General features: G+C 35.1%; 1 protein-coding gene across 2 annotated transcripts in view; it reads left to right on the top strand.

Moving 5' to 3' along the window:
- Nucleotides 1-18,040, top strand: part of SUMF1 (sulfatase modifying factor 1) — a 101,510-nt gene that overhangs the window by 7,140 nt on the left and 76,330 nt on the right. For both annotated transcript variants that reach the window (XM_031954248.1, XM_031954241.1), the window contains exons 2-3: nucleotides 2,807-2,980; nucleotides 5,303-5,377. In XM_031954248.1, coding sequence (XP_031810108.1) covers nucleotides 2,807-2,980; nucleotides 5,303-5,377 — 249 coding nt within the window. The remainder of the gene's footprint in view (nucleotides 1-2,806; nucleotides 2,981-5,302; nucleotides 5,378-18,040) is intronic.

The following is an 18,040-nucleotide window of genomic DNA, read 5'->3' as shown; positions in this document are numbered from 1 at the left end:
GTTTTTCTGCATCTCCTCCAACAGTCATCATTATTTTTTTCTGTCATCTTAGCCAATCTGACAGGTGTGTAGTGGCATTTCAGAGTTGTCTTAATTTGCATTTCTCTGATCAATAGTGATTTGGAACATTCTTTCATATGAGTGGAAATAGTTTCAGTTTCATCATCTGAAAATTGTCTGTTCATATCCTTTGACCATTTATCAATTGGAGAATGGCTTGATTTCTTATAAATTAGTGTCAGTTCTCTCTATATTTTGGAAATGAGGCCTTTATCAGAATCTTTAACTGTAAAAATGTTTTCCCAGTTTGTTGCTTCCCTTCTAATCTTGTTTGCATCAGTTTTGTTTGTACAAAGGCTTTTTAATTTGATATAATCAAAATTTTCTATTTTGTGATCAATAATGATCTCTAGTTCTTCTTTGGTCACAAATTCCTTCCTGCAGGAAGTATTTTTTTACCCCTCCTTTAAATACTTTCTAAAATTTCATTGGTTTCTTTTTAAACTAATTTTTAAGCTTTTATATTTTAGTGTTTTCCAATTTTTTTTTAAATGGGGGGCAAGAAAGATAAAGCTAATGTAAGAGAAATCTGAGTTTTTAAGGACTAAGGAGTTTTATAAACATGTGAAGGAATTGTAGACTTAGTTTTTATGATATTAGGACCTTATAACAGTATTTAAATCTTTATGTGAAGACCTCTAGTGTTGGGGAGTTGTCTGCTTGCTAAGGTGGTCTATTATACATGCTGCATTTTCTAGTTATTAGGAAATTTGTTTTTAAATCAAAGTTAAATTTGTTTTTTTGTCTTATCTTCCTAGTGGTCTTAGTTCTCAGGATCTATTCTATACAGTTGTGTACTTAGGGGATAGTATTATATCGAGGTCCTTGCTTGTATTTTGTATTGAAGATAGATTGATCTAGTGGTCAGTTTCTCAATGTGGTGTGTTAATAGGTCATGTTAGATCAGGATTCTAATATTGACTCTAATAATACCTATTTCCTAAAGATCCCTGGTCATTTTACGTGCATTTGTTTTGGAAGGCTGAAATGTGGAGTAGATGAATCCAAATATCATATACTGAGACTCTGATTTTTCTGTTTCTTTTTCAGAATTATTAATGATGCTTCTTCCTCTTCTCCCCCTTTCCACTTAAACTCATATTTCCTCTTAATTTCCCTTAGTTTCTGTCCAGGGTATTACTGTTTTTATAGGAGCCTAGGTTCACAATTTAGAAGTCACATTCCACTCTTCTTTCTCAGTAAATCCACATATCCAATCAGTTGCTAAATCTTGTCACTGTATTTCCTAAATAGATACATATTTTTTCTAATGCACACCAGAACACTCCAGTTCAGACCTTTAGCGTGAACTATTGTCATTGGCTCACTAATTGTCTTCCCTATATCCAGGTCCTCCCCTCTCTGGCCCGTCTCTCATATAGCTGACAAAGTAGCTATTTCCTGCCCTTTACTCCGCACCTTGGTTCCGTCTCCCTTGTCCATCATTTAAAAAGAAAAATGGTATTTCCAAAGCATGGGTTTACTCATGTCCCATCCCTGCTTAAGAACTTTCATTGGCTTTTCATTGTTTCTAGGATCAAATATAAACTCCAGTCTTTGACATTTAAAAATCCTCCACAAATCTCTGTCTCTCTTTCTCTATCTGTTTGTCACTGACTCTGTGATTCTGTCTTTCTCTGTCTTTGCTTTCCTTCCATATTCTCCTACTTACTGTTTGGTGAATATAATATTCAATTTCCTATTTCTGTTTCTGTATACATAGCCTGTTCCCCTTCATGCTGGGAATCCTCTCCTTCCTTGTCCTTACCTCTTAAAGCCTTCATTGCCTCAAAAAGCTCAGCTTATCTGCCACCTCTTTTAAAAAGCCTCTCTTGATTTCTTTCCCCTTCCCAACATTTGGCATATATTTTGTGCCACTTGTATTTAGTCTTCTGTGAACATGCTGTGTACTCTCAGTAGAAAGTAAGAACCTTGAGGATGGAATTATTTTTATTTTTATCTTGGTTATCTTCAGGTCCCAGCACAGTGCCTGATAAATTGCCATTTAATAAATGCTTTCCATTAATTGATTGTTTGCTGAGTAAGTGGGAGTAGAAATTGAACTCTTAACTGCTAGTTTATTCAACAAATGAAACAAAATTCTCCTGCTATGATCATATCCTGTCTTTTAATGTTAATAAATGAGTGGTTTTGGGGTTCTTTGTCCTCTTCCTTCCCCCAAACCTCCCAGTATCCCTTACCCTTAGTTTCCCGAGCAGTAACATCAGGGGACTGAACTAGTTTAGAAGGGTTCCTTCCTGCCCTACATTATATTAGAAAGATTCCAACAATTTAGTTTTAACATAGCATTCATTACTTTCCATGACTCCCTCATTACTCTAAAAGATTTGGCAAATAAAATGTTCCATTCAAAATGACTTGGGGACACAGATATGAAATTATTTTGCCTCTGCTAAATCATTTAGGGTGTTTTTGAGGAAGAACCTATAGTGTTATAATGAAAGGACTAATTTTCTAATGTTGACTTGTGGCATTTAAGATGACATTACTAATTGAAGGAAAGACATCTTAATTTCCTATTCATAGGATCATAGAGATTGAGCTAAAAGTGTAACACCTTTTTTTATAGTTGAAGATATTGAGGTCCAAAGAAGTACAGGGACTTTAAGGCTACATAGTCAAGCATGGTTGAATCCAGTGGGTTTTGATGAGAAATGTGGTCCTTTTCCTCCTGCACAGTGAAATGATAGCATAACTTTTCCCTAATTTTTTCTCTCTTTTCCAGATGGCCCACATCCCTGCGGGTATATTTACAATGGGCACAAATGATCCTCAAATAAAGCAGGATGGGGAAGGACCTGCCAGAAGGGTCCAAATTAACTCCTTTTACATGGATTTATATGAAGTCAGTAATGCTGAATTTGAGAAATTTGTGAACTCCACTGGCTATGTGACAGAGGTGGGTACCTAATTCCTTTAAAGTGCCTTTAAAAGTGGCTTAATTCTTTGGAGTGGGAAAACCAGACAATGAGATGGCAGTCATCCAGAGGTCATGAACTGCTTCTGAGTCAGTAGAGAGTGAATAAAACAAAGACGTCTTTCCTGCAAAAGAAAGAAGGGCAGAGAGGCTCAATTTGCTGTTCTATTAGGGAATAACATCTGTAGCTTCAAGATGCCCCTTGAAAAGCTTGCTGCTTATTATGAATTCTAGTCACAATACTTTGATGATTCTTTTATTTTTCATAATACTGCTAATAGTAATTGTATCTCCCTTTAGAGTTTCCCAAAGTACATTCCTCACAACAACCCTGTTAGATGGATGGCACAGAGGCATCAAGGGGATACAGTGGGTAAAACATTAGCCTTGGAGTCAGGAGATCTGAGTTCAAATGTGACTTCAGACACATGGCATTCAATGTAACCCGGGACAAAATCATTTAACCCTGATTGCCTCCCCCTTGAAGGGGAAAAAAAAAGATATCACAAATGTCATTCCATTGCCTTTTTGACAGGTAGGAAACTTTGGCTTGTGCTTACAGACTTTCGTAGTCTCAAGTGAAATAAATAGGAAGTGTTAGAGCTAGGGCTCCACAAAGGTCTTGTGAGTGTAAATTTGGCTTTCTTTCCTCTCACCCTCCTATCTTCTTTTAAAAATTAATGTCCTTCTCTTTTTAATAGTAATTGTTTCCTAATATACTTTTCTTCCTTCTTTTTTCCCCTCAACCTCTAGAGACAGCTGGTTGGCACAATGGATAGAGCTCTGGACCTGGAGACAGGAATACCCGAGTTCAAATCCAGTTTCAGATATTTATTGACTATGTGATCTTGTGCAAGTAACTTAACCACCATTTTTCTTGGTTCCTTTAGCTATGAAAAAGGGATAATAATAATACGTGTCTCCCAGGGTTGTTGTGAGGATTTCATGAGATTTGTAAATGTTTAGCATAGTTCCTGACCCGTAGTAGGTACTTAATAAATCCTAGTTTCATTCTCCTTCCTATCTTTTTGACTACATTTTTTCTGAGTCCTTGTCCCCTTCTTGCCCCTTAAATATAGATATTCCTTAAGATTTTATCCTAGGCTGTCTTCTTTCTCTTTCTATTTGTCTTCTCATCCATTTCCATGGTTTAAATTATCACCTATATATGGATGATTTGCATATCTTCATCTGTCTAGTCATCTTTCATCATGATTCCATCTGTGTGCTATATAGTTAGCTCAAATACTGGATGTGTGTGTGTGTGTGTGTGTGTGTTTGAGGTGTAGTAGTAGGGAGGACAGTGTTCTATTCCTTATTATCCCACAGAAAAGATAATATTGCATATCCAAAATTGTGGTTTTTGGGGGGGATGCTTGGAAGATTTTTTGTCATCAGATTTTCTGCATGGTTCTGCAAGGTAAAATATTTGCCAGCTCATCAAGCGTTTATTTATTTATTTTCTTTATTTTTATAATAGTTTTTTTTATTTTTCAAAATACATGCAAAGATAGTTTTCAGCATTCACCCTTGCAAAATCTTGTGTTCTAAATTTTTTCCCTCTCCTTTCCTGCCTTCCCCCATTGATAGCAAGTAATCTAATATAGGTTAAACATGTGCAATTCTTCTAAACATATTTCCACATTTATTATGCTGCATAAGAAAAATCATATTAAAAAGAAAAAAAAATGAGAGAAAAAAACAAGCAAGCAAACAACAATGGTGAAAATATTATATTGTGATCCACTTTCAGTTCCCATAGTCCTCTTTCTTGATGCAGATGACTTTCTCCATCCAAGTCTATTGGAATTGGCCTGAATCACCTTAGTATTAAAAAAAGCCAAGTCCATCACAGTCATCAAGCATTTATTAATCACTGTGCAAGGTCCTTTGTTAGGAGGCATTCAATCACTTCAAGCTATATATTCACCAATTGAACTGAATAAGTGTTAAAGGATAATTTTGGCCTGTTTTATTATCTAGGTAGTATTTTCCAGTGGATCTTCTGAAGAAATATGAGAAAGTATAAACTTTTTTATTTTAAGCCATATCATTCCATTAAATATTTATAATACTTATATAAGGTAAGTAAGAGAAGTTTTCATTTTATTGATTAGCAAATTAAGGCTCAGAAAGGTTCAATGGGTTGCCAAAGATTCCTTAACTAATGATAAACAGGAACTTGAACCAAACCTTCTCATTTCAAGTGTAGGATTCTCAAAAGTAGTTATTTTGATGACTATAAAGAAGCTGATATGTGTGCAAGCCACTTAAAGATTTTATTTTTTTTCCCCTTCATTATAGGCAGAGAAATTTGGTGATTCCTTTGTCTTCGACATCATGTTGAGTGATCAGGTGAAGAACGGCATTGATCAGGCAGTAAGATATATTTAATTAAACTGGGTACTATGGCTGACCTAATTACATTTGTGGGACAGTTTTAGGGGAGATGAGGGAGGGGGTGTTGATAGAAAGTAATATTCCTGAATAATGAACTATCTGGGTCAGAACAAATTAAATTTAACTAAAAATAAATGGATCAAGTCCTAGATTGAATCTAAGCAAGTATTGTAAGACTGTGATAGAGGATAAGGAGTAGAAGAGCAGAAGTCATGGTGTGATTGTTGGTCCTGGCACTGCCTTTTATTAGATCTGTCATCATGGAGGGTCACTTTATTGTTTTTTTTTTTTTTTTGTTTGTTTGTTTTTTTTAATTTTTAAATAATAATAGCTTTTTGTTTTTCAAAATGCATTCAAAAATAGTTTTCAACATTCAGCCTTGCAAAATCTTGTGTTCCAAATTTTTCTCCCTCCCTCCCTTCCTACTTCTCCACTCCCCTAGACAGCAAGTAATCCAATATAGGTTAAACATGTGCAGATCTTCCAAACATATTATATAGAAAATCATTTTGGAAAATCTTTCTTTGTAAAAGAAAGTGTCCTGCCTGTTTTGAACAGTGGTTGGGAAGAGAACTTTGATAAACTGTAAAACATGATGTAAATCTAAATGATTATAATTGTTGATATCATTTCAACTCATTTATTCATGTGAGCAAGCAATACATAATCTTTTTTTAACAGGCTAGTGCGTAGTTTGAATTGGAACTTCATTGGCTACTATCCAAGGTCCTGACAGTTTTCTGTTTATGATCCTGAAGATATAGTAGAGAATTCAGATGAGAAATTTTGGTTCTAAATTATAAGAAGTTGTAAGTTCTAAACTATAAGAAATTATAAGCTTGTGTTAGTTCAGATTGGTGTTAGAGCTTGAATTTCAAACATTAATGAAAAAAATTAATCAAGATAATATGAGAAGTCCTTTTGTTAAGGACTCAATTTCAAATTTTTTATATTGAGCCAGAAGTTCCTGCCCTGCAGTATATACTCTAAAATAGAATTTCTATGTGTAGAGTGAGCCAACTCTTTTTGTACCTTTCTTGAGAAGGTACTTACTTACTCTGTCTACACCAATTTTAATTGTAGTTGTGTGTGTGTATGTCTACCTGCGTGTATGGAAACTTAATAACAACCATAGCAGATTTAAATAATGAACTAAATAAAATAAGGAGTAAAATCCGAAGAAAAGCAAAAAAAATTGTGATTCATTATTTTTTAGTAAAAGAAAAAGTCCCAACAAACTAATAATAATTTAATCTGTTTTGTGTTCTAATTTCTTTTGAGCACCTTTCAGAAAAATAACATTTAATAAATGATGTTTAAAATCATTGTTTTACCTTCTTATGATTCTTTCGATTTCCCCACCTTAAGTTGTTTGAAGCAACAGAAAATCAATGAACAAGATTAATCTACTCATTAGCCATGTATGACAACATATGTCTCATTCCATACCTCCACTCTGCCACTTTGTTGCTGAGAGTAGGGAGCCATATCATGTTTCAGTTTTCCTTCCCAATCATTTCTAACTTTTGGAGAAAGATTTTGAGAAATGCTAATTTGTGTTCCCCACCTCTCTCTTCCCCCCCCCCCCCCCCCCCCCCCCCCCCCCCCCCCTTCCCCGATCCATAACCAGCATTTTGTTCCTGGTAGTTTAAGTTTTAAGGATTTTTTTCTTATATTTGTACATTTGAAGTTTGCTGGTGAATATCAGCATTTTAAGTTTTCTCTCGATATTGTGGGAAGTCTTTCTAATATTTCTTGTGTTATTTGTTAAAGTACACCAATCAAATTCTTTTCTCTTTTTGGTAATTACTGGATTTTAGTCATGGAGATTTTCTTTCCTTCACCCTCCAAACTGTCTCTTTTGTGTTCATTAAATTCCAGACTATATCCAGTTGAGTTCTTTTCTGAGCTTGGTATTTTATTTCAACTTAGGAGCTGCCCTTCTGTTGTATTAATCTTGTTTTTATTCTATTCATTGGTATTTTCAGTTTTCTCTCTGCTTGGTTCCCTTTTGTTGAATTTTTTTTTTTTTAAACATTTAAGACATTTGTCTTGTTCTCTGTCCAGTACTTCCTTAAATTCTTTCAATGTGTTTTATTATATCTTAAAGAATTTAATGAATGTTGCCGTTCTCTGATTTAGTTTCTAATACTGCTTTGTGCATTTTTCTTTTTGTATTTTCCCATCATCCCTTTTTCTGTAATATATTTTTTTTATTTTATCAGAAGCCTTCTTTCATTAACTCACTAGCTTTTTGGTGAGTTTTTACTTTCTAATGGGATTTTTCTAGCAATTTTGTTTCTTTTCTGTTTCTTGAGGTTATTTTTGATGGGGGATCATGGTTAACCTGGAAATCCTAATCTTCTATATGTTCTATATAGATTATATTCTAGTCTTCTAAACACCGATGTTTAACTGATTTTGGATGATTTAGATCTAGGGAGTGCTTTATTTTTGTTTACTGTCTAGTAGATTTCTTAAAGGGTTAGTCATTTGATGACAGAAGTAGGTGGCAAGGTGCCTAATTTGAGAAAGGTTAGAACCTGAAAAGGAGACAAAAAGGAATTGAAGGCTCTGAAGATTGGAATGAGACTGTATTTGAACTATCTTTACAAATGAAGGAATATAGTCCTTATCTTTTTTTTTTTTTCTCAACAAGTGTTTGTTTACCTCCTCTAAGAACTGAATCTTTGTATATTGATATAACTCTGCCCACTTCTTTGGGAGCTATTATGCTAAAAAATTAAAATTAAAATTAAATTAAATCCTTCAAGCAAGTTTTCCTTTCCTGTTGAGAATAATGTAGTGAAATACCACTGAAAAAACTGAAGAAAGAGTGATGTGAAGTCCTCAAATATTTTATGAAAATCAGAAAATTTTTTAGACATCTCTCCCCATGACAAATCTTTTTTAGGACTATTTATGGGGAAATGGTTCCCTCCTTACAAGTTTGTGTTTGGAAATTAGATTGCACAATAAGTACTTATATATTTATGGTTTACTTAAGGAGCTAGAGATCTGTGTGAGCTGATTATTTTATGCATTTGCAACTTAGCATCAGGTGCTTATTTTAAGATACTGGGCTTAGACTGGTAGGCATTTGCATTAGTATCGCAAGTTTGCACTTGCAGATATATGGCCTCCTGTCACTCAAGAATTTCCACATGCATTAGATATAAAAGGAGTGGCAGATTATTGCCAGGTTCCCAAATGTGCTTGTTAAGTAAATAGTGACAACTCTGTTCATAACTAGGACACGGACAAGTAGCTTTTTCTGGATTGTAGTATTGATCACTTGCATAAATGGCTGCTAATGGTAAAGCAAATGTTTTAAGTGTATTTGGAAAGGGCTGAAGCTAATAAAAAGATTCTATTTCACTGGTGTACTTTGCCAGTTGATTTTCCTACACTGTTGTTTTTTAGATCCTAAAGGCAGAAGATGGGGATTGATTTAAGATTCAAGCTTGTTTATTTATTTATTTTTTTATTTTAGAATAACTGGTATTCATTGTAGACTTGTGGTTCCAAAAAATTATTTGTTTTTATATTCAGAATATTAGATAAAGAATGCTCGTTCTTAACTTTTTTGTTTGATACTTTGAGGTAAAGGCAGTGTTCTAAATTGAAGTAGAGATTTGATAAGAAGTGGAATTGAGACTAGGGCTTTGTATTGTTTGATCTTAGGTGGCTTTTGGTCTCTGGGAAGGATAATATTATTAGGGTCTGCTCTTTGCTTTGGTTTTAATAAAGTGTATTATTAGCATATCTCTTAAATCTTGGGCATGAGGAATAAATGGTAGGGTAGGCATACAAAAAGATATGGGTATTCTGACTCTGTTGTTAGGCTTCCCAAGTGACCAATAATTAGCTCCTTGTTTGTGGTTTGGCCTTGTCCAGCTTGTCAGCAATCTAGAAAAGCAAATTCCTGAGCAAGTTGTCCCTTGATAAAGGAAGGTGGAATTCTATTTTGAGATTTTCCTCTGTAATCAAAAAGAGAAACTCATTGGTCTTATTCCTCACATAACAAGACATCAAGGTTATAAATAAGTCATTATGAGTAAAAGAGATCCCAAGACAAAGCCATCTTTTTCAAAGAAATGGTGGGGATTTTGTTGTTTGGACCTCAGCTTCTTAAACTGTGATTAGCAACCCGACATGGAATCTCATAACTGAATGTGGGAGTTGTGAAATTATGATTTATTATCAGTAAATGATTTGTATACTTGTTTTTATACCTGTATACCCAGGGTCACCCAAAAATATCTTGGTTGAAAAGGGGTTGTGAGTAGAAAAAGTTTTAAGAAGGCCTGTTATGCTGGGAACGAGTTAAGGTAGGAGGGTCAGTTTGCCTTGGTCATTTCTTAAACAAAAAAGAGTGAATTCTATAGCCTGGGCTAAGAACTGTTAAGTGCTAGGGATTTCATGCAGTTATATAAATGAGCACAAACTGTAATGAGAGCTGTCTTAAGGCCTGACAAAAATCTACTTTCTCTCCAAAAAATAATATAAAAAATTTCAAGGTTTAAGAAATCTAAGTAAGATTTAACTGTGCAGTAATACAAGACAGAATACGTTTTCAGAAAGGCATGCTTCAGTGGATAGTAAAAATAAAGTAAAATAAGCCAAAACAGGTGCCAGACAAAATCAGTCAACATTGTGTTGAATGTTACCTTACTCACTTTTTTATTAGTTCAACAAATAGCTTGCTGTTAATGCCATTTAACTTTGGCTAATGTCCTCTATGGCATCACTAAGTTTGTTTTTTTTCCCTGTAAATCAATAACTGAATCTTGTGGATTGGTTGTCTTGCATCTTTATTTCTCCTTGCTACAATCTGTTTCTCTTTTTGGCCTGTGAGGAAACTGTCCTAATTTAAGCATTTTTGCTTTATTGAGAGCTTTTGTTATATCCGTGTAGAACAGGAGTCAGGAAGACCTGAGTGCAGAGAGGGCCACTTGCTAGCTGTGTGACCTTGGCCAGGTTGTTTAGCTTTCCTTTCAGTTTTCTCATCTGTAAAATGGGGATTATAGCACCGACTTTCCAGGATTTTTATTAGGGTAAAATGAGATAATACTTGCAAAATGCTTCGCAAAAACCATTAAGATACTATTTGACTGCTAGCTATTATTATTAGGTATTTTTATGCTCAAAATTGTACCAGTGGCCATTTGCATTTTGAATGGATTAAGTATTTTTATGGAGGAACTTCTCCTACTGCAACAATGGATAGTTCTTGTATGTCTTTAGACCCAGAGTAACGGTTTGGATTCACTTTGTTTTGGTGCAGCAATACCCACCCACATCTACACCTATATTTGCACCCATTGCCCATGTTGTTTTTCACTTGAGAATATGATATCCTTGGCAGTGGAGAGACTTTCCTTTCTTCCTAAAGGTGTGAATGAGTTTGCTTTAGTCCTGTCTGGTCTCCATAGTGACCAAGGTCATACATTTATAGACTGGCCAGGTTATAGAGTATGATTCATTAAACAAAATGAAAACTAGGGTTTGAATCTATGAACTTGACCACCAAAGTATTGTAGTCTTGTATCCCATATCTTGGAGTTAATTGTTCATTTTTTTCAAAAGCAGTGATATCAAAGAAAGATCTGCTGTGCTTTGTAGAGTTCAGCTGTGCTTTCATAGAAATAAAATAATACAACTGATTTACTGGGGGTAATTATTTATCAAAGGAACTCCCTTTATGACATTAGAATATTAATGGTAACTTACTTTGGGAATTTCCCAGACTGTGCTTTGGAGTACACTAATGCTTTTCTCAGGATAAACTCATCAGGGAAAATCTTTTCACTCCTTTCCTTTTGTGTATTGTCTTTCCTCCACTAGCTTGTAAGTTCTTTGAATGCAGGGACTGTTTTCCTTTTTCTAATTTTCTGTGCCCTGAGCTGAGTATAGTGACGAATATCGAGTAAACAAATGTTTTTTGACTGTTGACTTCTGGCCTGGATGTCCCCTGTTCCATCTCCCATGTTGAGCCTTGGTTTTGGCTGTTCCCATTGGCTTGCCATGCTCTCTTTCCTCCCTTTTAGACTTCTTGGTTTCCTTCCAGACTCAAGCATCCCTTTTTGCTGGTTGGTACCTTTGACCCCTCATAGCTGGGACCTTCTTCTCTAAGGTCCCCTTACATGGAATCTGAACATATCTTCTGCATTTCTCTTTGCATCCGTGCTTTCTTCCCTTTTGAGTGCCAAGTTTCTTGATGGCAGAAACTTCTATTCTTTGTGTCACCAGTGCTTGATATGTGCTTGATGATTGATAGCTTCTTAGTGCCTCAGTCCTCCTTTCAGCATGGAAAACTAAAAACCACCTGAGGCTGGTTTGAAGCCCAGATGACAAGGTAAAGGTTGAGTTAGATTAAGCAGATGTCCCAGGGAATCCATCAGAGCCTAGGAAACAAGCCCTGTGCTCCAGGATAATAATGGAGAGAGTGTTAAGTATGGAGTTAGGAGAAGTCTGACCAGCCTTGAGACCCAAGACAATTCAACCTCTCTCTGCCTTAGTTTCATCATTTTACAGATGGAGTGTTGCTGTGAGGATAAAAGATGATGCTATTTGCAAAGGCCTTTGCCAGTCTTAAAGGGCAACACTCAGTTGCCAGATGAAGAAACAGCATCTGTATGACTTGCCCCAATGGAACGAGGTTTCAGAATCCAGTCACATGTCACGTCCAGCTTTCTGCAAACTTTAATGTAATAGATGTGTCATTGTGGTTATTGGTATATTTTCTCTTTTTAAAAGTATAGTTGGTATATTTTGAAAATGTTATCATGATAAAGGATTTTTTTTTTTTTTTAAAGAAAAAGCAACAAAAAGAAAAAAAAATATCCTGCGCAACTAAAGCATTGGTTGAACAAATTGGGTACTATGTGCACTGTTCCACCCCTGGATTTCTTTCCTTCTTTCTTTCTGCAGAGGAGTGAGATGAGGAGATGCTTCTCAATCTTCTTTAGGATAGTTTTGTTTTATGTTATTTGGGTTCATTTCTTTGTGATTGTTTTGTAATGGTTCTTTCTTTTGACAGTGTTTTTGTCATTATGTATACTGTTTTCTGGTCTCCACTTTCTTCACTTGGTATTAGATTGTGGAAATTTTACTATGCTTCTCTGTATTCATTCTGTTTGTCATTTCTTACATTACAATAATATTCCATTGTATTCATGTATCATAGTTTATTCATCCTCAATTGGCGGATCTGTATTTTGTTTCTAGTACTTTGCTGCTGTGATGAGAGATACAGTAAATATTTTGCTACCATTGGAACTTTTCTTTTTGTCAATGACCAGAGGAACATCTAGGTCAGAGAATATGGACATTTTAGCCCCTTCATTTGCATAATTCCAAATTGCTTTCCAATGTTGTCATACTAAAATCTTTATCTTGTTGTTTTTCCTTTATAATTGATCTTCTCTAAACTACTGCAGAGATTGATAATCTGAAGTTCTTTCTCAGACTTCTTGATAATTTAGAATTGTAAACTTTAACATGTCTTGGATCTTGAGCTATATATATATTTTTTCCTTTCCTGGAACTGATCTGTGGGTTGTTTTGGTTGGTGCTTTGTTGCCTATATTCAGAAGTTTGTGCAGTTTTTCTCTTCCTGTGTAATAGTGTTCAGTTTTTCTCAGTTGCTATGTTTTTCTGGGAGACTTATGATCTTTAATCTGTTTCTGCTCATCCTGTGTTCAGTATCAGTAACAATATCATTTCATTAAAAATCATGAGTTCTTTGAGCATTATTATTATTTGCTTCTTCCAGATTGTATTCTTCATTATATTTGTATTTCAACTAAGGCCTGAGATTGATTCATATTTTTCTTGAAGGCTTTGCATGCAGCAGTACCATTTGGAATCTTTCCTTTTGTTACTGGACTGAGTCAGTTTTAGCTGCTTATTCTGGGCTTTTAGAGATTGGAAGGTTCCTGTTCTGGGTTGTCCCTCTAGCCTTTGGGATTATTTAAGCTAGGAGCCTCATTAGTTGTAAAGAAGCCTGATTTCCTTTGTCTCCCTCTAGGCAGAATCAGGGCCTCATTGTAATTGGAGGGGAGTGGGCATCAGGTTTTTGAATCCCAAGGTGGAAATGCCAGAGCTTAAAGGTTGGTGAGAAAGAAGTGTTGAGTGAGTATAATTAATCTTCATTTAATTCCTATGACTGCTGCCTCATTGAGTGTAAAGGGCTGAAACTCTTGATTGTGCATACATGTTTCTAGTAAGACCCTTTAGTCCAGAAACCCCCTAACAATATCTGGCTTGACTCCCCACTTCCTTTGGTGTTTTCACTTACTGAGAAGTCAGAGATGGCATGATCACCTGTATTCTAAAACAAAAGAAAGTGGGAGATGTAAAGGGCTGAAACTCTTAAAAGGTGTGCTTGAATGGGACAACGGAGCACTTAAGACTAATTACCCATTCGACAATGACTCTATTAGCATATGTTTGGGAAAATGGCCCTTCTCACTGTTCTGTGCTAGCTCAATGTTTGGTGTATACAGATAATCTTAGGTAAGGATTAGAGGATGGGGTGAGACAAGCCAGACTCACTTTTCCACAGGACAGGGAGGAGAAAGGTTGGTGCCGAGCCTGTGGCAATTTGCCTATTTCCTTCACTTCTCCCCCTAAAGACCAAGGACTTGTACTTATCCTGACTCCAGCTATTCCTAGGCCTCCAAGGAGCTACCCTGGATTTTACAATTGAGCTTCTTGTTTTCTTGTCCTGTGGAATCAGCTTTGATTACTCCCTCTCTAATACAGAATTTTTCTTTTTTTTTGAGTCAGTAGATAATAAAGAAAATTACTAGTCCTCTTTCTTGCTGGTCCCACAACATGTTTCCAAAGATTAAAATGCTTTTTGTAGTTGATTGAGAGTATCAGGATGTAAGCTTATCTTCTGTAAGCTCATTGAAAGCCTTCTTAGTTTAATTCCAGTAGTATATAGGATGACAGGAATGATAAGTATCTTAAATTCTTCTCATTTGATTTTGATCTTTTTTGCTAGGCTTCTAAATTTTCAAAGCTTCTTGTTCTGTGTAGCTTGGAGATTATGAGTAGTAGGTGTGGTGACATCTATTAAAAAATTGTTCTTTGATTTTTATGGATCAGTGTTTTATCTGAGTAATCATAGGCAAATTTTCATTCATTGATATGGTCTAATTCCAGTACAGTTTATTGGTTGAGTTCTCCAAGATATTTTGAGATCTGTATATGTAGTATGAGGATTTATCATCGTTTAGTCCAGAAAAATAGTGAGCTTTTGATGTAAAATTCTAGCCACCAGGATTTATATTGCATGTTATTTGAGAAGTACTGAATCTTTACATCTTTCAACAATATATTTCATAGTTTCCAGTTGTCCTTGCATAATTTGCATTATTTGGGTTCATCAAGGACAACTGTACTATTATTTCTGATAGTAAATACTAGTCTTGAATTGCCATCATTATAGCTCCCTTTCCACAGACAAATCTGCATGATTCAGCCTTTTGTTTGTTGAATGCTTCTTTGTTAACATAATTGGCAAAGTTCACTGAATATTGCTCACACAAGGTCTTTGAATCCATTCTTAGTTGTTGACCATTTTTTAGGTACTTTATGTAGGTAAAGCACTTTCATTATATTTGACAAGCCCAATGTCATTCACTTGTTAACCTTTACTATTGTTTGGTAAAATAACAACAGTCTGCTCTAAAAGTGTTTCTGTAGTTGTGACATGTTTATCTTGGGTTCTAATGATTTCCATTTTGGCAAGAAAGTGTCAAACTTTGTATAGTTTCCTTGGGAGATTGGCCCTGTATTTAATCAATATTGTACAGAATTTTATTAGGATGCTTTCCAAATCTAAAATTGAATCAGAAAGTGTAAGCTAAGTGATATACATATATGTGTGTGTGTGTGTGTGTGTGTGTGTGTGTGTGTATGTGTGTGTGTGTGTGTTTTAATTGTTTTAGGTATTTATAATTAGCTTTGGTTTAAGGATGCTAATAAATTTCTTAATATATTCTGCTACAAGTTTCTCTGTAATGGCATTATGTTTGTTATATCTCACCTGGAGGATCATTGTATTTATAAATGCTGTCTTTGACTAATGGCGCACTTTGACTCCTTTATTCAAGTTTAAAGGCTTCATTCTGTTTCATTGGCATATCGTTAAGAATTTTACATTTATCAAAACTGAATGGCATTTTGATACCATCAGAGAAAAATTTCATGAGGAGGAGCTGTTTAATGTGTTTTTCTATTCACTGGGGGTCAGTGTACATCAGATGATTAATAAAATTTCTGAGTTCAACATCCTCTTTAATTTGGAAGCCATAATTTAGTTCTGTGCAGAAGAAATAATGCATTTAAGGCTAGGAAAAGCCATGATAGGTTTTCTGTCTTCCTGAAAAGTGTCACATTTTATTTGAATTGTTTTTTTAATGTTGTATTGTATTAGATATGTTTTAAGTAGAGAACAGTTTTCTATGTAGATATTGGTATTCTAGTGTTCGCACTGCATGTAAATCAATTTTACATATTTGTGGTACATGAATAAGCCGTGGATATGGAAAATGAATCAATGACTTTGGAATAATCAGTAAAGGTAAGAGAAATTCATGAAGGTTTCTGGTCTCTTGTTAAATAATTACTGAATTGATAGTAGAGATAGAATTAATTCATGTAAGAAAGGTGAGATCAGATTTATATTTGAGATAAAGATGACAAAATGTTTTGTCAAGAATTCATACTTTATTATGAAGCTTTTGAGTCAATGATTATCCAGTTTCTTCTTTTCACTTTTTTAGAAAAGCACTACCTTTTCTCTTCTAATGAATCCAAGTGACCTTGCCTCATTTTAATTGTTGGCCATAGTATATGTATATATCTTTCACTTGGTTTTATTGTAGCAAATTTATGTTATTTGGCATTATAAAGGCTGAAACCATTTATCTAATTCACAAGGTCTTATTCACAACTAAAGCTAACGAGATTGGAGGCATTGTCCTTGACAATTTCTTAAAAGATGGTATCTAGACTCTTTTTTTTTTTTTTGATCATGGCTTTCAGGTAGTCCAATAATTCTTAAATTATCTCTCTTCGATCTATTTTCTAGGCCAGTTGTTTTTCCAGTGATCTATTTCACATGATCTTTTCTTTTTTCATTCTTTTGATTTTGTTCTATTGTTTCCTAATGTCTCATAAAGTCATTAGCTTCCACTTTCCCAGTTCTAATTTTTAAGGAATTATTTTGTCAATGAATTTTGTACCTCTTTTTCTGTTTGGCCAGTTCTGATTTTCAGGGCATTTTTCTCTTCATTGGATTTTTGTGTTTCTTTTACCAATTGACCTAGTCTCTTTTTTAAGGTGTTAATTTTCTCCAGTATTTTTTTGTGCCTCCTTCACCAAATTCTCAACTCTTTTTTTCATGATTTTCCACTATCATTCTAATTTATCATTCCTTCTTTTCCTCTACCTATTTTATTTTATTTTTAATGTCTTTCTTGAATTCTTCCATGGCCTGAGACTGATTCATATTTTTCTGTGGATGCAGCAGTTTTGGCTTTGTTGTCTTCTGAGTTTTTAATTTGATTTTTCCTGTCACCCTAGTAACTTTTTATAGTCATGATCTTTTTCTGCTGTTTTCTTACTTTTCCAGCCTGTTTCTTGATTTTTAACTCTGTACTAAAGCTAGACTTTGCTGCACCTTTCCAAGCTTCAGGTGTTTTTGTGCAGCTGTTTTCAGAGATAATTCTGGGGAACCTCTACATTTTTGGTTTTTTCAGAGGTTGTATGATCTTGAAAGAGTTGTGTTTACTACTATTTTAGTCTGTGCGCTGGTCTGTGAGTAACTGCAAGTACTTTTTCTACCCTGGGACTATGATCAGGTCCCAGCTTCCCTGTAGTGCAAACTCTGGTGTGTTAGTGTTCCTTCTTGCCCTGGGATTGAGACCCAGGACTGTGAACCAGATCCAGATTTGGGCAGTGCAACAGAGTCCTGCATCCAGTGCTAGCAAAGGGATCCCTATAATCTCCTTCTGCCAGGTTGTTTAACCCCTTCTCTATGGGCTGAGAAGTCAGGAAACCGCTACTGTCACTTGACTCAATGGCCCCCAAAGGTTTGCTGGGGTATAGCCTTCACTAGAGTGTATTTCCATTCTTCACCCTGATGTAACAGACCTGCTGAATTTCTAAGTTGTATTGGGCTGAAAATTTGTTTCATACCATCTTTTTGTGGATTCTGCTGGTCCAGAATTTGTTTTGGGGAATTCTTTAAAGTTGTTTGAACGAGTTTTGGAGAGAGGTCAAGCAAGTCCCAGGCTTTTCTTTGCCATCTTGCTTCTGCCTGCTTCTGAAATGGAGGCATTGTCAATATACAATAAAACTAAAGTGAGCTGACTTTGTGGTTCAATCATCACATTTTACAGAAGAATATTGAGGATTTTTTTTTTTTGGGGGGGGAAATAAACATTATAATGAAAGAGGTAGAATAGAAAAGGGAGAGAAGGAGATCATCAACATTGTTAATATAATGAAACAACAGAAGAACAATCATTTTGAGACAGGTGGAAAATGTTAGCTTTTCTGTAAACCATGTGCTGTGGTGGTGTTGAAGAAAGAACAGTGGCTTTGACATCAAAGGACCTGGAG

This window comes from Sarcophilus harrisii, chromosome 1, assembly GCF_902635505.1.
Source record: "Sarcophilus harrisii chromosome 1, mSarHar1.11, whole genome shotgun sequence".
In the NCBI taxonomy this organism is placed as follows: Eukaryota; Metazoa; Chordata; class Mammalia; order Dasyuromorphia; family Dasyuridae; genus Sarcophilus; species Sarcophilus harrisii.
Note: the sequence above shows the minus strand (reverse complement) of the source record. Positions and strands in the feature narration are given on the sequence as shown.